At 40.0% G+C, this 24847-nt stretch overlaps 1 protein-coding gene across 1 annotated transcript in view; it reads right to left on the bottom strand.

Annotated features, from left to right (window-relative positions):
* Positions 1-24847, bottom strand: part of adgrb3 (adhesion G protein-coupled receptor B3) — a gene marked incomplete at its 5' end in the record, with an annotated part of 241112 nt that overhangs the window by 141800 nt on the left and 74465 nt on the right. Inside the window, 3 exon segments of the mRNA XM_080448668.1 lie at positions 527-691; positions 6041-6202; positions 8811-8921. Coding sequence (XP_080304794.1) covers positions 527-691; positions 6041-6202; positions 8811-8921 — 438 coding nt within the window.

Here is a 24847-nt window from a genome sequence, read left to right as displayed (position 1 = left end):
CGAAACAGAATGTATAACTGATCCAACAATAATATGAAGTTGCCACAATGAAGTTGCTGCAAATCTCTCTGAAATAAGTTTAATTTAATTTAATATTTTTTTTTAAATTCTATGCAATTCTGGGCATGCCATAAAGAAGATTCAACATTGAGACTAACGTCGGACCCCCATCTCAAAATATGTTGTTCCAGGGACAAGGGAAGATTTGAATTACAAATGTTCGCTTTTAAAAATATATAAATTCAAAGATTTGCACACATTTTCAAGTTTTTTCAAAAATAGCAGATCTACAAGCTCATAGCGCGGCACTCGGTGCCGCGCTATGAGCTTGTACATCTGCTATTTTTGAATCGCCAAAGTGTAAAATAATGCTTTTTAGCTCAAATCAAAAAATGACACAGATGCGTTCCAGGTCTTAATGGGTTAAGTGATTAACGGTACCTAAGATTAGTTTTGAGGCAAAAAGTTTTGAAATAATTGTACTCGAGGCAAACATCCAGATCCTATCCGCTGGGGGTTTCATTACCTGGGCACAGGGCAATGTTGCAAAGTTTGCTTTGAGTCTCGGGTCCGTCGCAGGCCCTGCCCCCGTGCTGGGGAGGGGCGCACATCCTGGTCCTCGTGCGGTGGCCGCGACCGCACGTAAATGAGCACAAGCTCCAGGGTGACCACTCCTCCCAGACGCCGTGTACTGCGGACAGGACACGAGGGACAGGGAGTTAGGGGCCTAATCGATGCCTATTATGTAGGAAAAATCCAATACCTTGTTAGATAAAATAGCACCAAAGCAAACAGACACAGACACACACAATTAGTAACAAAGCTAAGATAAAACATTTAGCTACGGGTTAAAACATGTTAGCTACGGATTAAAACACAGAGTGGTCCTTTTCTGACCCCCCCCCCACCACAAGCTGTAATCACGTCTGGCCTTGCATTTAGACTTTAACATCAGCGGTTCGCAAACTCTTTAATTTCAAGGACCCTCGGTTTGGTATTCATTACTACACGGTCCCCCTTAAACTCTCTGAGAGTGTACAAATGGAGCCAAATGGTCCATTTGGTTTCCAATTGTACACTCTCAGAATTACAGACCGGTATAAGGATCCATTTGACTCCTATAACCATCAATCATTTAGCTGGCGAAAAGCCCCCGGAACCCTCCGGAACCCCTCTCAAAGTCTTTGAGGACCTCAAAGACTTTGAGCGCCTGATCTGCTTTAGATCATACAACCACTTTCCGTGACAGCAAAGGTGTCACTGTCAGTACTCACACGTTTCATACGGAACTATAACAGTCCCTTCCTGGCGCAATGGGTGTGTGGGTGAAATATATATCCGTGTGCTACACAGCAACACGACGTACGCTAATCAAATTATGACTCCATTTCAATTTACAACCCAGTATGACAAGGGACGACATTCTGGACTTGACGGAGCCATGTTAGGGACCCCAGCAACACCTGCTAGGTCTCGGTATTGTAATGGGTAAATTGCTCTAGCCCATTAAGACCTGAGGCCGATTCTACAAAATATGTCTTCTAAATCCTAACAGTTTACTGAAAAACTTAGGTTTCTCTGTCAGTGGTCCTCAAATTTTCATGTCAAGGACCCCCAAAATGATATGTATTTGGCCGCGGACCCCCCATCTCAAAATATGTTGTTCCAGGGACCCCCCAGAAGCAAAGATTTTAGTTAAAAATGTTCGCTTCAAAATAATATAAATATATTAATTTGCATATATAGAAACAATTTCTCGATTTTTCAAAAATAGCAGATCTACAAGCTCATAGCGCGGCACTCGGTGCCGCACTATGAGCTTGTATATCTGCTATTTTTGAATAACCAAAATGTAAAATAATGCTTTTTTAGCTCAAATCAAAAAGTGACACAGATGCGTTCCAGGTCTTAATGGGCTAATGTCATATTCACTTCTGAGTGTGTGTGCGCGTGTGTGGGTGTGCGCGTGTGTGTGCGTGTGTGTGTGTGTGTGTGACTGCGGCGTGTTCTGCCTGATAGTCAGTCATCAGAACGAAACATGTCACTCATGATTGCGCCTCAAGCAGGTGCAAAAGGAGGGAGGTTTAGAAATAGACGCTGAACTGTTGCGGTTTGTACATTTCCACTCTCTGCAATCACAACCACTTAATATTCTCGAAGGTTCAGGGCTCTTCTTTTCTTTGTATATACTGCTCTCAAAACCGCACTAGAGAGTACGTCAGTCCGCCATTGTGTTCGTTGTTTCTCATCATTTCTTTCATTCATCCCACGCAGCATCTTGGGCGGTTTTAGTTAGCAAATATATTTTTTGAGTATAAATTCTGATATCTACCCAGTCGAATAACAAAATAAATATTAACTCTACTTTATGGTTTATTTAAAAGAGGTAGTGTAAATTGTTTGGAGACAACGTACTCTATGCTTGCTTTAACATAGAATTGAGGTTCAATTCTATTTGAAGCAAGAATATCACAATATTGTTTTATTTTTAATAATGTCTCATATTGCTTTTACTATTTGCTCAGATAAAAAAGTACAATGTCACCAGTAAAACAATACACAATGTGTGCTTAACTTGATGCCCCAAATTCAGAGCGATTACAGATTTGAGAGGCCTACAAATCTCTCTTCAAACACTGAAATGAAAGCACGGTTGCCCTTGTCTGTGACAGGCTCAGACATCACTTGGAAACATGAAGTGCATTCGGAACCCTTCTGGGTTCACAGAATCTCAACTAAAGTGGCACTTATCAGACGGCACGTCCTAATCAGATCCAACTCTGACCACGCCGTACAGACCCTGCCAGAGATGATTCAATGATTGCTACTCCGTGCAATAAAGTCACTGTCATCACAAAAGGAAAAATAAATTATGATTCTAGACAGTGGTCTTCTCTTTTGCCCTAGAAATTATTATGAAAAGCGGCGCGCTCATTTCTTCTGCAGATGGTTTCATTACTTCCCTTTTCTTTTCTTTTTTTTTGGGTGTGTGAAACATTTCCCCAGATAGAAGGATTTTAATTAGGTTGTTGTCAAAAACCAAACAGGCATTTTTCAAAGAAATATATCCCCTGATGACTCACTCTCCAATGGCTTTGGAGAAACTACCATCATTTAACTTAAAGGATAATTTTACCATCATTGACTTTTAACTTTAAATTATTAAGCACGATATTACATCGAGTCCTTGACATTGTTTCATTGTTAAAGCCCTTCTTTTGAACAAAGACCAATCAGACCATGCTTTGAAACCACAACCCTTGGATATCTTTTTTTCCTGTACATCTGAAAATGAAGACATCGGGCTCGGGTTAGGTACATGGAATAGTGATTCCAAGTATCCTGAGAAATCTAGAGTGTTGACTTTGAGAAATGTCTCCTGCAGCTTTGAGGATAGCCAGATAATAAGCTTAACACAAAGAAAAGCAGGTCTGATATCCTATGGTGCCAGCGCCAATGAAATGGAGAACACATTGTTCTAGTGAGTATAATACTATTTGGGTTACTGTATGCAATACAATTGCTGTTAATGTGCATAACCTAAGGGCTTTTCATATTTTCTTGTGAGTGTTGTCATACACTGAATATAGCAGATCTACAAGCTCCCAACGCGTTGCACTGCAACGTGTCGCGAGCTTCTAGATCGGGCTACTTTTGATGTGCGACACCGGCGCACAGCTAAGTGTAAACTCAGCTTTTAAGCTAATGTCAGCTGCAGACTATAGCTGTGTGATGCTATAGTGAGTAAAGGGGATAATGAATGTACTAAAGTGACGGATGTAGTGTATACCCCTCCAGAATAACTATACTAGACACCATTTAATCATACTGTTGCCTGCAGGGCACTCAGCGCATTTACAGATGATTTTAACTGATGATGACTGCATGGTGAGAATTTGTTCCTGTTGCGTTGTGGGTAATGAAACCCTCTGATCTAATTCCACGTCCCCTTTTGGTCATATTGCTTTGTGGCAGTCAATCCACGACCCTTTTAGTGCCTTCTCGACAATTAATCCGTTTGTCAATAGCAGAAGAAGCCATTGTTTCACCGGGCTGACCCCGTCAGGTGAGACTGACCCAATTAGCGATGGCAAACGAAGGCGTTGTGCGTATGCTAAGCGGATATGTTAATTTGTAACACAATTTAAGAAAGAGAAAGTCTGCCCATAAAATTGTTATTTTCAACCGTGTCAGGCAATAGAAATTTGATATAATAGGATTGCATTTTCATCACTTTTGGCGGAGCGTAGTTCCAGCTTTTTCTCGACGGAAAAAAATAATAATTTGAATGAGGAACTTTTTGGACCACAATTGAAATGCTTTAGTGTTATGGCTTTGTTATTTGGGGGGTTTAAGGTTTTCATATTATTAAACTTGAAGCAAGCTTCTACAGCACATATAATTAGACAAAAGGACATGTTTGCTGGCCTTTAGATGTGTCGGGGGGGGATAGCGTTCATTTGGACAGTTCTGGACGCCTTGCTTACAATTATTATTCATTTGCGTGAATGAATATACCTGGAATATGGCTGTGCAGCTTAATTTCTTTCTTGATGAATGGGGACTTGTACACACACACACACACACACACACACACACACACACACACACGGCTTGTTTCTTGAGCTAAATATTAATGAGCGGAGAAGAGGGTAATTCCGATCCATATTTGAGATGGCTCATTGCCTTTCCCTCTTTCACTAAGCACAGTAAAATGCTGACCCTTTGCAAAACTGGTAGGCGCCCCTCCCCCCCCACACCCTTAACCCCACCCCCACCCAGGGTTGCCAGATCTGCTTATTATAATTTCCCAGCAAGATTGTATTTGAAAATAGCCGATCTACAAGCTCACAACGCGTCGCATCGCGACGTGTTGTGAGCTTGTAGATCTGCTATTTTCAAACAGCTGATGTATATGTTAAAGTGCTCATGTGGCCCATAGTCGCCTCTTTTGGGCTGGTTTTCCTAGACCTGGTTGCTTGTTTCTCTCACAGAATCTGGCAACACTGCCCCCACCCCATTTGCTCAAACTAATGTCGGCGTGCCATTTGCCAGACTTTTGATCAGCCACAGGGTAAGGCAAAATGTGTCACTCGCTGATGCAATCTGAGAAGCACTTTCCTTTTCCTCGGGAAAGTGATTACAATATCGAAAGAACGTTAACCACTTTCACCCTGGGCGTCCCTGGTTTGGGGCGTGTCATTTCTGTACACTGTAGGTGAAAACTTGACTAGATGTTTTCCAAAAAATGGCAGATCTACAAGCTCACAAGGTGTCACACCGCGTCCCTGGTGAGCTTGTAGATCGGCTATCTCAGAAAATTCTTGAACAGGTGTGCTTTTATGAAACCATGTAGGAGGTTTGACATTCTGAAACAAAACACTGCAATAAAATATATACACAAAATATAGAAAATATACACATCACGCAGCATAGCTAATGGCCGCTTGTTTACAAGTAGAAAGGCTGCGATCAGCAGTGAGAAGTTTACAGTACCTGAGGAACGTTGATATTCTGACTAGCTCTGGGATGTCGAACAGCTGACTGGCTCTGGACACTATACGGATGACTCATCTAAGACATGCCAGCACGGGTTGCAAAGATAAGCCTCGCGGCCAAATTTGGAAGAAATGCTACGAAAAGTATTTTGAAATACACACAGCTGACCTTCACGAACACCAAGTACGGCACTATATAGCTCGACGACAAAACATCCGAGTCTTCCACTCGCTATGTAAAACCCCCCATGCAGAACCACGTAACGTGAAACCATCTGAATGCTGATGAAATGACGTTATAGTTATATGAAAATGGAACAAACACAAAAGTGACCATGAGACAACATTCACCAAAATAAATAGACAACGTAAGAAAGAAAGCACATGGCAAGAAAATTTAAATAAAAATAAATAGTTAAGAGGGACAGGGGGGGGGGGGACATTGAGAAGGTCATCAAAGCACAACAATACATTTCCTGTCATGAAGAACAAAAAGAGAAAAAAATACATTAATTAATTCAAGAATCGGCAGCTAACACTACCTGGACAAGGGGTAGTGCTATTGCAACCCCTTGATTCTCTTAAAGGGCCGGCGCAGTGTGTTCCGTATGGTGTGACACATGTTCTTGTTCGCACCTGCGACCCTTGGCCGCATGTTACAGAGCACGAGCTCCACTGGGACCACGTCTCTGCACCTGATTCACCTGTATGGGAGAAGGGCGACACTAGTTAAATGCAGCAACATGGTCCTGTTGACAGCCCAGGGGCAGGACAGGGGGGGGGGCTCACGGGGGCAGGAGGGAGGTGGGGGGGACAGTGCAGGGCAGGCCTGGTCAGGGTAGAGTCGGACAGGAAACATAAGAATTGTTAGAGGGGTTAAAGGGGAAGTCTGTAGTTTTTTTTTTTTACAGGAAAGTAACTGTGGGACAAGCTGTTTCACCTTCATGTGATCTCTGATGAATGCTTAAATGACAAACTGATTGATTGGATTTGAATGCAAAGTGTCCCCTGGCCTGCAATCGAAGAAGACACACTCTGTTTGTACCTAGATAGTTTACAATACATTTGCCTCAGCGAGGCTACAGTTGAACAATTAGTCTGGCATTTAATCAAAGATCACAGAGAAAGGTTTTGTCGTGGTTAAAATAATGAACAGTAGGAAGAGAGGTTACTGTACATCTCACTGCTTCATTTCATAAAATAATAATAATAATGTTTATATATGTATATATATATATTTCATGCATCAATAAAAACATATTAATGTGTTTAAACAAATACAAAACAATATATAAAATCACCATAAGTAAATCAAACTTCAGAAGAATATGGTGACATGCAAAAAAAGACAACATCTGATAAAATAAAATGGATTTTGAATGGGTGTTAGTTCACAGCGTATTGTGAGGTATGGTTTGTCCCTGCAGCAACCAAAGAGGTCTTGCTACGTTTTCCTTGACAGCCGTGGCCTGAGTCCACTGCAGTTATAGGAGATGATAATGAGAATTTCAAATGTTTTGGAAACAATCTTGAATAATATTATGTTCTCCCAGGGGGTGAGGGGAAAGTGAACAAAAGGTTATGTGATTTTATTCAGCAGATCACCTTTGTTTTGTAACAGCTATTGAATGTGGCCCAAAGCTTTGATACTGTATCTTAGTGCAACGGTTCAGGGAATATAAAAGTCTGGTGTTTGTGTTTGATTCAATCCTTTCCAATTTAGTAACATGACTTTGAAAAGGTACCGTATAATACTTGCATGCTGACATACAGTATCTGAAGTCTGAAGAATGTTGTTATGTGGGGCACTTATTTCATACTGAATAAAAAAAACGACAAGATAGGTCATTAATAATGGACCCATACTTTACTTGGGAAAGTTTTAAAAATTGAACGTCAGGTCGAGCCTTTTTGGTTACAGTCACAAAGCCCGAGAAATGCTGAATAAAGATGTACGTTGTGGCGAGGCAGTGGGGGCGGAGAGGGATTCCAAAGCTATGATGGTCTGAGTGAAAAGAAGAATCAACTATTTTGGTGACAATGGTGGACAAATCAAATTTCCAGTCAATGTAGTCACGCATAATTCATGTTTGATTACAGTTACATCAATTTCCCTTATTTTTTTAGGCTTTATGCGTTACGGAAGTAATTTAATGCAGAACGTGTTTTTTTTTTCACGCAATTTCAATTTCAGCTCTGAATACATTTATGTCATTGGCAAATCGTCAAATCATATTAAGGATTATTGGGGCACAATGAGCCTCAAACTGTGTAGTATCAAGGACATATTCAACCAAACAGGAGTCTAAACCCTACACTGAGTTTTGCTGATAAGAAATAGACTGAAAGGTGGATCAATTGGTTAGATGAGGCAGTACGGGGGAGAATGGAGAACAGAAAAGCACAGCGATGGGACCCGTTAAACAGGGAGATAACATACCTGCAGTTCGTATAGATGCATGGGAGATGATGTTAGGATGTTAGTACAGGGTGATTTGCAAATTAAAATGATGATGAAAGGGGTGTTTCAACCATTGACAGTGATTTAAATGGAACAACACATAAGGAAAAGACTTCCCAAAATAGAAAGAAAACAAAACAAAAGATCTTCATAGCAGCTAAATATAAAACCAACCCACTCTAACCCACTCTATACTCTATGTAGAATACAACTAAGCTACATAATATAAGTGTTGCTTCAGCAGTGTCGTTAATTAATCATCACAGTACATTTAGTTTTTTATTATAAATGCTAAGGTGTAAGGTTGTAAAAGTCAGCATTACTTTACATTAATTTTAATTTATCCTACATTTATTAGATGTTGCACTAGACTAAGCATCATATGTTTCATTTATAACTAAGGGCAGCATCTATCAATTCATATTTGGCTAAAGGAGTGGGATTTTCGCTGAAAGACGTATAATTTCTCCCACCTTGGAGGAAATGATTAACTACATCAGGGCCCAAGGTTTTTTTTTTTTTTTTTACCTCCCATTTAATTAATGTTCTGTGAATAAACTGAATATATGAGTAATACACTTGCCAACTCACTATGTAACAGTAAAACAAACAGACCCACAAAACCCAATTATACTCCTTATTATAAGTAAATACTCTACCATATTTCTTGCTAGTTCATATGTAGTAATAGCGTGTAATAGAGTGGGAGGAAATGATAATAAATAATGCAAAACATTGTCACTTAAAAAGTGCAGTACAAGAGAGAGCATGCAAGTGTGACTCAGATGAAATTACGTTTAGTTGATAATAAAAAAATAAAACAAAAATAAAAAACATAACTATTGTATTACCAGTTTGTGCCATAAATTTAGCAGATTCGGCTTGCTCCTGCAGGGCCTTTGTGTCATGAACTGATCTTGGGCGCTGACTTTTTACTGTATGTTCTCCGATCATTCCATATTCTAGGGACAGAATAGAAAGCTAGGTCTTAAACAGGATTCTGAGAACAAAACCTTATTATTATTACAGATTAACAGAATGTGCAAAGCAACTGCAATTGCATGGCTTGAAACAAAGACCACACCAAGTATATACTGTATATCTATGAATATTATATAGCTTGTCATTTACTTTAAGTCAAAGAACAATGCAGCGAATTTATAAGGGTGAGTTGGAAGTATTAATTGAGCTTGAAAGCACAGCGTAGACACATAGCAAACATGCAAATAAAGTCTCGTCCATTTTTTAAACCCTATAGTTGACCGGATTCCCAAGGGCTCTATACTATAGGCCCCCTCCTGTTATCGCTGTACACTAAATATCTTCGTTGAAAATAGCTTATCTACGAGCTCACAATGTGTCGCCTTCAGGACGCATTGTGAGTGTGTAGATTGGCTATTTTCCCCCGAATGTAAGCCCCAGAATATAGGGATGCTATAGGTTTTCAAGTGGTTAAGCCTCTTAATACAGTACTTCATCAGACCATCTAAACCCCTCCCCTCCCCTCCCCTCCTCCTGCACACCCCCCCCCCCCCACCCCCCAAGAAAAGAAAACGACAAAATAAAATGAAAGTAAAAATGTGTAAGCCATCGTAAAGCCACAGAGAAGGGGTTCATGGACATAGCATGCTATTGATCCACAGCTTCCTATTCACTTCCTGTGATCTTTTTCTTTCTGTTGCTGGTGTTAAGTAGGCTTGCTATTGTCATTCTGTGTTATTAGTCTGTTCTGTTTGTCTTTGGTTGACACAGTCCACGATATTGTGAGCCTTTGAGAAGAAAATAAAATCAGACAATTAGATAAATGTATTCGGAGCTGTAATTGATGTTCTTTTTGTTGCCAATTAAACAACAAAGAGACGGGTACATTATCTAATTACTGTGCCAACACTACACTAAGAAAAGCCATGCCAGCAAACATGAAAAAAATAAAACTTCACACAGCAAAAGAGCACCAGCTGGTTAATTTCAATATAGGCCTGCATGATCTATACTATCGTTTTTAATGTCAGTGACACAGCAACGTTTTGTGTTGAATTGTCTTAACCAGCTGATGCTGAACTGTTTTTGCATCAACGTTTTACTAGCATTACTTTTTATATAGTGTATTATCCAAATGAGATGTGTCCTTTGGAAATAGGCAATGCAGATGATGCATTGACAACAGATTGACACATGGCGTGTTAGTACATTAGACAATACAATGCATCAACCACTGGTTTGATGCTTAAATCATCAAGTTTGATGTAGTTTGTTGTCTGAGGATTTTACCTATGCATAATTGATATAGTAGTTATAGCCATACATTGCTTATGAATGTCAAAAAGCGTACAATTCATCTACATACTGTTCAGTATTCCAATCATTCCAATCAAAGCTTGAGATTTAGCAGTTAATTACTTTGACTTGATTGCAGATAGTGACCGTTGCTGTCCAGTCCACTCATCAAGTGGTTGATAAAACCAAATAACATCAACAAACACCTCTAAAAATAAAAAACAATCTCCCCATTTCTAAAATAACTTCCCTCAGAGTCTAATTAGAATCAAACAACCGTGTTTCTGGTTAGCAAGCGTTCTAATGTACTGTATCTATGTTCAAAGAATAGAAAAACACGGCAGGTTGAAACAAGCGGCACAACCACGCTTTGATCCTCAGTCAGAGTTTCCCAACCCATGATTGCAAGTGATCTGGCCTCGGAACAACATTCAAAAGGCTTTTAGAAGTGATTTGATCCAGTGCACATGTTTGTCCAAATTAAGCTGTGTGCTGGAAGAGGAATGTAGACACTGGGCGATAAGACAAACAGCCAACAACAGAGCTGACGTGCAAGCGAAACAAGCGTAGCTACAACAGACACGATGTCTGTAGTGTTGCGTTTCATGCTCTGCGCCACTGTTACTTGCGTCATGAATCAAATTATCTTCGTGATTATTCCTGATATGACAGAATCAAAGGGCTGTCTGGTTCAGTCAGCCCTGATCCCATGGCAATTTGCCAGTAATCATACAAAATATCACTGCATCCGGCTTTCGTCAGGCCTTTGCGAATATATGAGCAGTCACATCCATTGAACGGACCCTCTTTTCAGGCTCTCCCAATAGAAATGATATCTGCACTACTTCAAAAGGAACGCACGCTCAAGCCTCATGACAGCGGAGTTGCTTGTCAATGACCAAAAGTGGAAACATGAGCACGTTTTTTTTTAAGTTAATTGCCTAGCCTAAGTTATTTTATATTATAATTGCCACACAAAAAAAAGCATTGATAATATTCACAAAAGATCCAAACACTCAAAAAGATGACCATGACAGTTTTAATGAAAGGTTGACAAGCCTACAGACATTTCATTAGTGTACTCCACAGGCGTCAAGTGTCTATACTCTTGTCAGCCCCTTATAAAAAACTATTTAAGTCATTGTCATGTTTTTGACTGTGGACCTGTGAGTATCCTGATGACTCACCCTGGATGCCTTGAGTGCAGCAACGTTTTAACTTTTCAGAAATGTACTTCAAACATACTTCATAATTAAGCATCAGTTTTCAGTACATTTAGATGACTAAGAGAAGATTTTGTTGAGTGTGATAACATAAGTAAGGATTGTTGACATCTTGCCTGTACTGCAACGCTATAATTCACTACAGTATTACCCACTATAGCGGTAAAGACAATAATTATTTTTAAACAAACAACTTTGGGATCAAATCAATTGGCATATTGTATGACAATTCATCCATGATGAATCGAGGAATGATTTGACTATGTTACCCACATGAACCCGAGCATCCCTATTCTGGGCATGTTGCGTGAACATTTGGCGAAAACGGGCAAACATTGGCCTAAAAAAAGCCAATCTACAAGCCCTCAACGTGTCGCAAGGCAACGTTTTTGTGAGCTTGTCGATCAGCTATGTTCAACTCTGAGATTTGGTGTAGAGGGGGGGGAAAGGAGGGGTCCAACCAACCCCTGGGGATCCTGGTCATCGAAGTATACACGGTTTTATGTCACTAAATATTTGACGATAATCATTGCAACCCAGAGAGCTCATCGGATGACGTTACTGTAATTATAAAGGCAGTCACTGGTAATCCTGGGTTGTTCCCAGCAGCTTGTCATGACTGATATACAACAAAGCTTGGCAACAAAGAAGCGAAGGTCAAAATCTAATGATAGCATAACGCCACAAAGACACTTCAATGTCAAAGAATTATTAAACACTATTTATGGACTTCACATCTTTTGGGACGGATACTGTACGATTCAATGATGGGTTGCGGTTACTATTCATGTCTCGGAAACAAAACAGCGTTTCCGCTGGTATGACAGGAACAAATTACTGTACTTTGCATGATCAATCAGTTCTTACATGCAACAGAACGATTACTCTTTCATTTCCAGAAAGCTGTGACATTGTGTCCTAATGTCGTGTAACAAGAAAGGCAGAAGTGCAAAGGGAAAAGCACAGTGTTAAAGTGTGACACCATGACAGTAGTGTACTGCAGAATAAGCACAATGCGGTTTAATTGAAGTGCTACAACAGTATTCATGCCTGTGGCTACATGATGGTAAACATGGGAGACTCATTTTAATAACTAGAGGGGCAGACAAAAGAGCCTAAAACAATGTGTTGTGTTGCAAAGCAGACATCATCACATATCATGCGTCCGGGGCGTCGTTGTTTAAATATTGCCATGGTGGGCGATGCAGTCTTTTTGGGGGGTTGTGTCCAGCATCAGCCAGATTAAACTCAAAGGGCAAACTCTAAATAGGTCATGGATGAAGTTCAAATTATCATTGATAATTAAAATCATCAACGTTTCTAACATTTATAAAACATTTCAATACATATATAAACAGTAAAATCATCAGAGTTGATGAATCCATTTGTAACTCAGTTATATTAATACTGAGTATTTTCCTGTGTATACTATTAATTGATGTCAATCAGCCATGACACTTGAACGCAAAATGATGAATCAATGTCATATTAGGAAGACATTCATTCATGTTCAGCTTCTTCATTATCCACATAATTCTTGCATGCTTTCCCACAAAGCACCTGAAGGTTAAGCTCAATGGCATGCACAGCAACGCATGCATTGGCCTGAAGACAATGCTGTGAGTGTCGCGGCTGCAGTGGTGCAAGAAGTACTCGGATGATTTACTGAACTTACTGTTACAAGCAAAAGGGCCTGTATTAAAAATTTCCCTTGAGTAAAAGTACAAAAGTATTGGGTACTTGAGTAAATGTACTTAGTGTTACATTACAATTCCACCACTGTTCGGGTTGTCGTACAAACCATTAGATTAGAGAGGTGCGGGGAATGACAAAAGTGCTGACCAAAGACACAGCGCTCAGTACCAGAGTATTAGCAGCCAAATGTATGGATGTGATAGTCCTTGGTGACTGTGGTGCAGGACAACTAAGCAATAATCATTTCTATCCTTCTGGCTGGGGGAAAAAAAAAGGAGCGTCCCTTTTTTCCCCACAAGGTCAATGCCGCCGCAATCATTTTAAAATCAAGTGGATTTGAATCCCTCCGACACAGTAAATTCAGAGTGTTATTTTAAGTCTGCGAGAGTGTAAAATTTGCATTTGTTACTAATTGACAGTGTATAGTCACCTGGACTGGGAATTACGGTGCGATGAAAACAACAACATGTATAATTCCTCATAGACATTCTCTCTTTCTGTTACTTTGTCCCAGCGCAAATCATTTTGGCTGTGTGCATAACGTCTGCCTTTTATGTTTTCTTGTTCTATTTGAATATATTTATATGTTTTAATATTTATGATTGTGTGATTACATATTAATAGCTGCCCCAGTGCCCAGTATAGTTGGCAAGGACAATGGGAATGACATCAATGGATTGTCAATGAACAGACTGTGTGAATAGGCCACTGGAATAGAATATTCAGATTACAGCTGGGACGAGGCTTGGGGACAACGTGGCTCTTTATGCCAGTGGTTCTCAAAGTGGGTCCAGGGGACCCCAGGGGGGGTCCTTGAGGGGGGTTCCAGGGGGTCCCCAGCCAAATGAGAAACGGTTTAATTTCACTGTTATTTCACCGGCTAGAAGTTAGCCTGTATAATGACTATATTATCGGGTTCACTCTCTCCACTGTTATCTCCCCCGCCTGTAATAGAGAGAATTCTGTGCTGAATCTAATCTAGCAACAAAAAAAAATCCTCTCGTATGGAGGTCCTTGGCACAAAATCTTTTCAAGCGGGGGGTCCGTGGCCTAATTCGCATCAATTTGACATGAAAGCATTTGGGAACCACTTATCATGGTTGTTGCCAGTGAGGCAAAAACCCTGGTCTAAATCTATGCATTACATTTCTGTCAGCGTGTCGTGATGTTAGCTATGTCAATGTTTGCATGCTGGTTGTCTTTGCTGTCAACAGGCTTGCATTGCTGTTTAGCAGCTCCACAATATTTCCCTTTGAAGTCGTCAGATTCTGTGTAATGTTCTGGTTTTCTGTCCTTGGATCCTCTGGATATGAAAGAGGTGGTGCCATGGTTTTGCACTTTTTCTGCTTTTCATGTGTCTATGAGGTTGATAGAACTCCATTAAGCCCCCTGGTGGTGTTTTTATGGTGTTTTATGTCTTCTCTGACTATTTTGAGTTTCTACCTGGAGGCTGAAACCTTGAGGGTCAAACGTGCCAATAGAGAAACAGCGCTTTAGTGACATAGTAAAAACATACCCTCCCCCTCATTATCATAACACAACAGGTGTGGGCATGAGGAGGAGGAGGGACTAGGACAGGTGGGTGGTGCTAAGGGGGTGGAGGAGGTGCTAAGGTGAGAACCAGGTATACTTAATGAACTGGAGGCGTGTCCACATAAAAACATAATTTTAACAATTTCTGTACACTTTTCTTTTTTTTTTAAATCTTCCTCCTAGTGTAACCATAATACCTGATGATTATGTTTTATGGGGGGGATCACTGAAAATCACGGCACCCCGTCTTGAAGCATCAACTGACGGCGAAAACGTACTAATTTATCCAAATGTACCTCCGAACATACTCCAGAACAGACGTTATCAAATGTAACTCAATATCATAAACGACACAGAGTCACATATCTGACAAAATCGCTGCGGTGGTTTGTTCATTTTTGGAACGCAGTTCTTATTATGACGCGATCTAAGATTTACCTATGGGATTTCCAATACAAAAAATAACGCTGTGACCCAGGGCCCAGGGGTAGTGGGAGTGACGTCAGGACGTCGGTAGGCTACTCTATTTACGCTCCGCCGTCGCGCACAGAAAATAGCCGAGCAAGAAGCTCACAACGCGTCGCATCGTGATGCGTTGCGAGCTTTAGATCGGCTATATATATATTTTTTCAGCCCACGACACCCGTCGTACGACAAAGTAGTAGGCTACAAATCATTCCTAACTAGGTGTGTCGCATGCAAGATGCACACAAGGAAACACACAGAGAAAACGGCGTGTTATTGAGCGAATATAAAGGCTAAACGAACTCCCTGGGCGGGTGGGCGCATCACGCATGGCGTGACGTACCGTCAGTGGTGGAAAAAGTACTCAAATTCCATACTTAAGTAAAAGTACCAATACTGCAATATAAAAATACTCTGTTACAAGTAAAAGTCCAGAATAAAAAACTTACTTGAGTAAAAGTACAAAAGTATTGGCATCAAAATGTACTTAAAGTACCAAAAGTAAAAGTACTAAATATTTGAAAATAGCCGATCTACAAGCTCACAACGCGTCGCGATGCGACGCGTTGTGAGCTTGTAGATCTGCTATTTTCAAATAGCCTAGGTTTAAAATAGGTTTAAAGTGGTTAATGTATGTTTCATTATATCATAATTTATATATGAAAAGTAACTAGTAACACATTTTTTCAAGTAAATGTAGTGGAGTAAAAGTACAATATTTGCCTCTGAGATGTAGTGGAGTAGAAGTAAAAGTATTGGAAATTGGAAATACTCAAGTAAAGTACAAATACCTCAAAACTGTACTTAAGTGCAGTACTTAAGTAAATGTACTTAGTTACTTTCCACCACTGCGTACCGTCATCGCCGCCGCGCGGCAGCGCCTGATCCCTCTGCGTAACGAGACGTGTGAGGTTTAAACACTGCACAGTGATCATCACACGTTGCCCCCAGGGGACTGGCCCCCCGGTAGACATTTCATTTCCAGGGTCCATCTCTACACCGGCATGCGGACACATTCCATGTGTAATTTTATTGGGGAGGTAGTAAAAAAAAAAAAAAAAGAGGCCTGCCCGCCCATAGCCAATGACTGACGTGTGTAACCTTGCATGAAATGAGCCTTTACTCAAAGGGGCCCCTATGAGTAGCTTCTATCAGGGGTGATTCACTTCCTGGCCTTCCATGCCTGCCTGCCTGCCTGCCTGCCTTGACTGACTTGTCTGTCTGCCACCGATGTAGCCCTTAATGAGTAGCACTTCATTTACCACTGCGCTTCGACGAGCACCTCTTCTTAAAATATAGCCAAGCGTGCAACACCATGAAAGGGGGGAGGGGTGGTGGGGGGGGGGGGTGGGGCGCCTCTCTAACCACTAGCCTGTGTTCAGTGTGTTCTCTGAGGCAGAGAGACTGCACAATGCAAAAGAATACAATAAAAACATGTTGGGCTGAAAATAGAACTTGACAAGAGAGGGGGAAAAAAAGTGTATTGATATTTGTGGGGTATAAAAAAATGATTTTAATGGTCCTACTCGGAACTACAGCACTTTGGATGCCGTGCGTGAGCGCTGAAGATAACTACCGTTGTAGCGGTATAGAGCTCATTTGGGAAGGCGAGATATTTCCCTTTGACTTTCATGCAATACCTTTTGTCGACCAGTAGCGGCCCTACTGACCACAGGATCTTAGCGTCTCAATAGAAGAGCAGAGACACATTAGTTAGTTACATTGTATTAACATTCTGTACTATACAGATTGGTTAAATAAATACAAATTCGCACGAAGAAAAGGTTATGGATTGCAGCTTTTAAATCATTTTTTATTTAAAACACACTGGCTGTTGGAGTGAACTGATTAATCGGCATGAAATAGCTTCCAAATATGCCAGTAAACTGAAGAAGTTCCATGACAACTGTTTTAAATAATAGCCTAATCTCCATAACATTTTGAGTGGCAAAGGTCTACAAATGGCGAGAGCAGTGTAATTGGTCGTTAGAGTGTGTGGATAGAAACACCCCTGTTGGGTTTTATATGGGCTCGTTTATTTCCCTGAGGGTATTAGAGATTGCACAGTAGCATCAATTTGGGTTGAAGATCAAAGCTTGTTTTGGCTTAACGTGAGCCCTCTTAACAAAAATAAACTGTCATTAGGAACAACTGGCAGATTACACAAATATGACCAAAATAACGTATCAATAATTGCGAATAATCCAAATAATGCCGCCACGAGGGTGTTGAAAAACTTTTCAATTTAACCCATCAAGACCTGAGGCTTCTTACTAATGTCTTCTAAATCCTAACAGTTTTCTGAAAAACTTATGTTTCTATATCAGTGGTTCTCAAACTTTTTCATTTCAAAGACCTCCCAAATGATATGTATTTGGCTGCCGACCCCCATCTCAAAATATTTTGTTCCAGGGACGCCCAGAAGCGAGTTAAAAATGTTCGCTTTAAAATAATATAAATATATTAATTTGCACACATTTTGTCATTTTCTCAATTTATCAAAAGTAGCAGAACTACAAGCTCGTAGCGCGGCACTCGGTGCCGCGCTATGAGCTTGTATATCTGCTATTTTTGAATAGCCAAAGTGTAAAAGAATGCTTTTTAGCTCAAATCAAAAAATGACACAGATGCGTTCCCGGTCTTAAAGGAGAATTCCGGACAAATTAAGTGTTATCTTTGATGTCTCGTTACTCACCTACCGACATAAAAAGTGGCGTTCTTTTTTTCCATAGATTCCCCTGTCGTCATTTTTTAAACCCCCTCCGTTGTCATAATGGGAGCGCGTGGCTTAGGGAAATTCGTCTATTATAACCGATGCAAAGTTATCCCTGGCAACACGAGTTGCCAGGTTCTGGAAAGAAACAAGCATCCAGTGTTAAATCGTTCGCCATTAACGGTAGCCTCGCAGGAAGTTTCAGCGCATGTTTGACTATCATGAGACTCTACAATGTATAGTAGTAGAGAAAAAAATTACTTTGCATCGGTTATAATAGACGAATTTCCCTAAGCCACGCGCTCCCATTATGACAACGGAGGGGGTTTAAAAAATGACGACAGGGGAATCTATGGAAAAAAAGAACGCCACTTTTTACGTCGGTAGGTGAGTAACGAGACATCAAAGATAACACTTAATTTGTCCGGAATTCTCCTTTAATAATGGGTTAAAATATAATATTGAAATGTCTTAAAACATTCCATTGCTCTAGAGGCACGTTTGCGTTGTGAGTATGTCTCCTTAATCTATACACTCCATGCACACCGCCTTTACTGTTGGCAGCGCCATATGCTTGAGCCATTCCAAAAAAACTCAATTAAGGCCTTCATTAAGAAAATGAGGGGGTTGCACACAATCAGATACAAATTACGAATTGTCCTCCGAGACACACAATTATCCATCATATTCCTTCAGCCATCTGTTTGCTTCCTGTTGACTTTCCTAATGACTTCAGATTGAGGCCAAATTAGCATTCTGCTGAACTGCAAACTGCACCTCATGAAAAGTCATGTGAAGTGTGGAGGCAACGAAAGGAAACGGTAGCAGTGGGACGCGCAGTCAAAATAAATGTTTCTATTGCAGATCACAGATGCAATACAGTACTTAAGGACATCGATTTGCCAGTGGTGGAAAGTAACTAAGTACATTTACTCAAGTACTGTACTTAAGTATAATTTTGAGGTATTTGTACTTTACTTGAGTATTTCCAGTTTCCAATACTTTTACTTGTACTCCACTACACCTCAGAGGCAAATTGTGAACTTTTTACTCCACTACAATTATTTAAAATTTTTAGTTACTAGTTACTTTGTAGATTTGTACTATTATTAAAAAACATACATTATAACCACTTCAGCCCTGTATACATTCCGGCCATTTGAAAATAGCCGATCTACAAGCTCACAATGCGTCGCGATGCGACGCATTGTGAGCTTGTGGATCTGCTATTTTCAAAAGATGTTTATACATTTGAAAACTTGAAATGGGACATTCTGCATAATGAGTACTTTTACTTTTGATACTTTGAGTACATTTAGATGCCAATACTTTTGTACTTTTACTCAAGTCAATTTTGAATTCCCGACTTTTACTTGCAACAGGGTACTTCCACATTGCAGTATTGATACTTTTACTTAAGTAAAACGTTTGAGTACTTTTTCCCACCACTGCAGATCACAGATGCAATACCGCACTTGAGGAAATCGATTTGCAAAGATTACAACGATAATTTCAAACGGGCGAGAGACATGTAAACTGCACCGAGCAGTACCTCAAAGAGCAACCTAGATGGAGCTCTGACGTTATCAAAACACTGCATCAAAAGGGCCCTGTTGTCGTTGGGCCCTGAGCAAATCATTTGACCACTTTGCCATTTACTTCAGGGAGTGTTTCTGTTGTCATATTATTTATGTGTGGAACGCGGCACTGCAAGTCATCAAAACATTTGCTAGACTGAGTTTCTGTTCTGCTGCACAAACGTATATATACACTCTGGAGTGAAACGTCCTCGGGCGAAATAATCAGTTCTGCAGTATTTTTCAGCCTTAAGAATCAAAATACACCAGAACCTAGCACTACAACAAAGTATTTTTACTCAAAAAATAGAGAGATGTGTTTTCTTATCGTTTATTCTAGGCGTGAGAGATGTGTTACGCGCGGCACAGCCATGTGGCGCTGTCAGAAAATGAATGGTCCAATGGTGTTCTTTAAAGCAATGCCAAGGTCACAGTGCATAACTTTCAAAATCAACAACCTTTATTTTTTTTCCCTAAAAGGGACACACTGCTGAACCACCCATGACCAAAAACTGGGCCTGCTGCAGGGAACACAAAATGAAAGGACCACTGTGTACCCACGGAAACAAGGACGGACGCAGATTACTAATGAAACCGATTCACACACACACGTGTCAAGAGGAGTGTATAGCAACTACTTAGTTTACACTGTATGAAAGATAAAGGCCCCGGAACGTTAACCTCATTATGCTTATATTAGCAAGTACCACGAGAGAGACAACAAAGGAATTTAACTAAATACATCATACTTTAATAATAATTCAAGGTAGGGTAAGTTATATTTTTGGGCATTTTTTTTGGTTTGTGTTAAAAAGGTTAAAGTACTATATTGCTACAGAGCGTTTGTTTGGTCACAGGGGTCTCTCCAGCTCTTTAGTAAACAGAATCGAGTACATTTTCAGGTAGGTGACAACATTTAAGCCAATCAGGAGAGAGCACTGAAAATGCAGCTTCTGTTTAATAAAGAGCTGGAGAGACATGGGAGACTCCTGTTACTGAACAAACACTCTATAGCAATGAGTACTATCAGAATATAGAGCTATTTAACACTTATTTTAACCAAAGTAAATCACACACTATACCTTTAACTGCTTTCAACCTGGCATCTGCTATTTTGGGCATGGCATTACAGGCAAACATTTTCAAAAGAAATTCCCTAAAATGTCAACATTTTTAAATTAAAATAGCGATAATGGCTCACAACCTGAGCTTGTAGATCGGCTGTTTTTTCACTCCCTGTCGTACGACAAAGTATATTTGGGCCTGAGTGGGTTAAAAGAATAAACCGCAAGCTTCAGAGTACAGAAATCTATGATCCTAAAACGATCTAATTTAGCAATATCTGCACACAGGCACCTCTGATTTTGACAGGCAGGCGCGTTTGATTTGGATCAGTGGCTATAACTCATCCTTTGAGTGGCTTTCTTTTTTTAATTACAGTATTGCTAAAGGGATATTGGAAAGCTATGGGAGAAAAACGCTTTGGCACGAGCGCCCGGGAACGCACACAAACCCCAGAAAGACGACCTGGCAGTCACAGAGAGACACTGCCAAGCCTCAACGCCGCGCCATGCCAAGCCATGCATCTGTCAAGTGAGAAACATGACACGTTTTTTTTAACACCTTTGCAGCCGCAGCCAATTTTCAAAAAGCCTACCCCTCGTTCCTTTTCCAAGTCATTTTTGCTTTGGCATACAAAGAAATGACCTTCGATTTAATAGAAGGGGTTTGGGGTCCATTGAAAAATGCCGCCCTAATTTCCACACTAACTGAAAACCAATGCCAAGGAAAGAAAAAATGGGAAAAAAATAAATACATGCCTTCAGACTGTGGAAGAAAATGTGATACAATGGCCATATTTCATATCAAGATAAAGTATTTCCAACAGCCTCTAATGAGACTTTCATAATTCATGCTGTCAGCTTTTCCACAGCACTTGTCCGATCCTTTTGCAGTGGTAAAAAAAAACTCCTGCTACAGTTCGGACTGCCAGCCTGCATCTATCAGCGCAGGGGACATTGTGTCACATGCGGGGACTTAGTCATGAGGAAGATGCCTGCAACATGCGCTGTCCTCCTGGCTCACTGAATACTATGCAGGGACTCAGGCCCAATTTATACTTGTCACCAGTGGTGGAAAGTAACTAAGTACATTTACTCAAGTACTGTACTTCAGTAACATTTTTGGGTATTTTTTACTTTTGGGAGTATTTCCCATTTTCAGTACTTTTACTCCATTACATCTCAGAGATTTTTTTTTAAAACTTTTACTCCACTACAATTGTGAGCTTGTAGATCTGCTATTTTCCCAAGATTTTTATGCACTTGAAAACTTGTGAAATGGGACATTTTTGCAAAACGAGAACTTTCTACTTTTGGTACTTTAACTACATTTTGATACCAATACTTTTGTACTTTTACGCACGCAAATTTTGAATTCCGGACTTTTACTTGTAACAGAGTATTTCTACATTGCAGTATTGATACTTTTACTTAAGTAAAAAATGTGAGTACTTTTTCCACCACTGGATCCCTGCCTGCAACATGCGCTGTCCTCCTGGCTCGCTGAATACTATGCAGGACTCGGGGCCCAATTTATACTTGTCACACACGCCGAAAGTAGCCCGATCTATATAGATCGGCTACTTTCCCATCTCGCAATGCTGCTGTCGTACGGTGGAGCATAAATTAGGCGTTTAGCCCATTAAGACCTGAGGCCGCGTCTAAAAAATTCAAAATCCTAAAAAAAAATCGGAAAAAAATATAAAAAAATAATTTTCACGATTTTTCAAAAATAGCAGATCTACAAGCTCGTAGCGCGGCACTCGGTGCCGCGCTATGAGCTTGTAGATCTGCTATTTTTGAATAGCCAAAGACATCTAAAGTGACACAGATGCGTTCCAGGTATCAATGGGTTAGTCATGAGGACGATATAGCTGCAACATGCCCTGTCGTGGCTCATCGACTGTGCTCATGTTAAAACAAATATACTCCCCTAAATAATTAAAAGGACATACTGTGCTCTGTATGAGTGTCCTCTGACAACTGGATTCACATGCTCTTCATTTAATGGATTCTGATGCTGTGTGACATAATACTGTACAGTAGCCTACACAGTGGTGTAAAGTAACTAAGTACATTTACTCAAGTGCTGAACTTAAGTAACATTTTGAGGTACTTTTACTTCACTGGAGTATTTCCGACTTCTACTCCACTGCATCTCAGAGGCAAATATTGTACTTTTACTCCACTACAATTATTTGAAAACTTAGAGTTACTCGTTACTTTGCAGATATAAATGATTATAATGTGAAACACACATTAACCACTTTAGCCCTATTTTATACATCTACAAGCTCACAACGCGTCGCATCGCAACGCGTTGTGAGCTTGTATCTGCTATTTTCAAACATTTCAGTACTTTTACTTTTGGTACTTTCAGTACATTTTGATGCCAATACTTTTGTACTTTTACTCAAGTAACATTTTGAACACAGGCATTTTACTTGTAACAGAGTATTTCTACACTCTGTTACAAGTATTGCTACTTTTACTTAAGTAAAATATCCGAGTACTTTTTCCACCACTGACAGTACAGTATTGGGAGTTCCCTAGAATTTAACGTGACAAGGTAGAGAAAACATTTGCTGCTCGAGGCGACATTTCAAAGCAATATGTTTTACTCCCCTCATGTTTATGAAATGCCAATTACTTTGATTAAAACTGTTGTGCATGTAAATTGGCACTTAAATATGAGTATCTGTCAGTCGCACATAACTGGAAGAATGATCTTTTCAACATAAACACTTATTTAACCACTTTCACCCTGGCTTTCCTATATTGGATACTCCACTACAACTCAGAGGCAAATATTGTACTTTTACTCTACTACAATTATTTTAAAACTTTAGTTACTAGTTATTTTGTAGATTTGGATTATTATTACAAAACATGTATCACCCAATTCAGCCCTATCCATTTCGGCCATTTGAAAATAGCCGATCTACAAGCTCACAATGCGTCACATTATACATTTAAAGACATTCTGCACAATGAGTACTTTCTACTTTTGATACTTTAAGTACATTTTGATACCAATACTTTTGTACTTTTACTCAAGTACATTTTGAATTCTGGACTTTTATTTGCAACAGAGTATTTCTACATTGCAGTATTGATACTTTTACTAGAGGTTCAAATCCACCACTGTGTGTCCGGTTTGGGTCAAGCGTTTATGAACACAGGGGCCGTGATTGGGGGGGGGAAGCCGGGTGGAGAGGGAAGCCTTTGTCGGCGCTCTAGTGACTCCCGTGGGCTGGAGTGTGAACTGTCAGCGGGGGTTGTTGACCAGGACGAGTAGGATGGACACACTACGTCCTCCCGCATGGGGGCTTCTCGCTGTCAGGTGAGCCAGTAGGTTACAAGAGCGGTGTGAGCACAGAGATGTGTTGGGAGGGTTAATTGGCATAATGACTAAATTGGGAGGAAATATGTGCACAGAATAATTGGCTGCTCTAAATGTAGAAAGGGCAGTGGTGGAAAAAGTACTCAAATTCTTTACTTAAGTAAAAGTACCAATACTGCAATATAAAAATACTCTGTTACAAATAAAAGTCCAGAATTAAAAATGTACTTGAGTGAAAGTACAAAAGTATTGGCATCAAAATGTACTTAAAGTACCAAAAGTAAAAGTACAAAAATATTTGAAAATAGCAGATCTACAAGCTTACAACGCGTCGCATCGCGACGCGTTGTGAGCTTGTAGATCGGCTATTTTCAAATAGCCTATGTATAAAATAGGGTTAAAGTAGTTAATGTATGTAATGTAATCATTTATATCTGAAAAGTAACTAGTAACTAAAGTTTTCAAATAATTGTAGTGGAGTAAAAGTACAATATTTACCTCTGAGATGTAGTGGAGTAGAAGTAAAAGTATTGTGAATTGGAAATACTTAAGTAAAGTACAAATACCTCAAAATTGTACTTAAGTACAGTACTTAAGTAAATGTACTTAGTTACTTTCCACCACTGAGAAAGGGCAACATTATGGGGCAGAATGGGGAGTCTACACCTTGGACTGCTACAGCGTTTGTTCTCAAAGTGGGGTCCGGGGACCCCCAGCCAGGGTCACAATTATTTTTACCACATTAACTATTATTTTATACTTTAGCTATTCAAAAATAGCAGATATACAAGCTCATAGCGCGAGTGCCGCGCTATGAGCTTGTAGATCTGCTATTTTTGGGAAAATCATGAAAATGTGTTTAAAAAAAAAATAGCATTAGGTATTTTTTTAAGTGGACATTTTTAACTCAAATCTTCGCTCCTGGGGGTCCCTGGCACAAAACATTTTCAGATGGGGGTCCGCGGCCAAATATATATCAATTTAGGGGTCCTTGGCATGGA

Source organism: Gymnoscopelus braueri, assembly GCF_963280865.1.
Source record: "Gymnoscopelus braueri genome assembly, chromosome: 14".
Taxonomy (NCBI): Eukaryota; Metazoa; Chordata; class Actinopteri; order Myctophiformes; family Myctophidae; genus Gymnoscopelus; species Gymnoscopelus braueri.
Note: the sequence above shows the minus strand (reverse complement) of the source record. Positions and strands in the feature narration are given on the sequence as shown.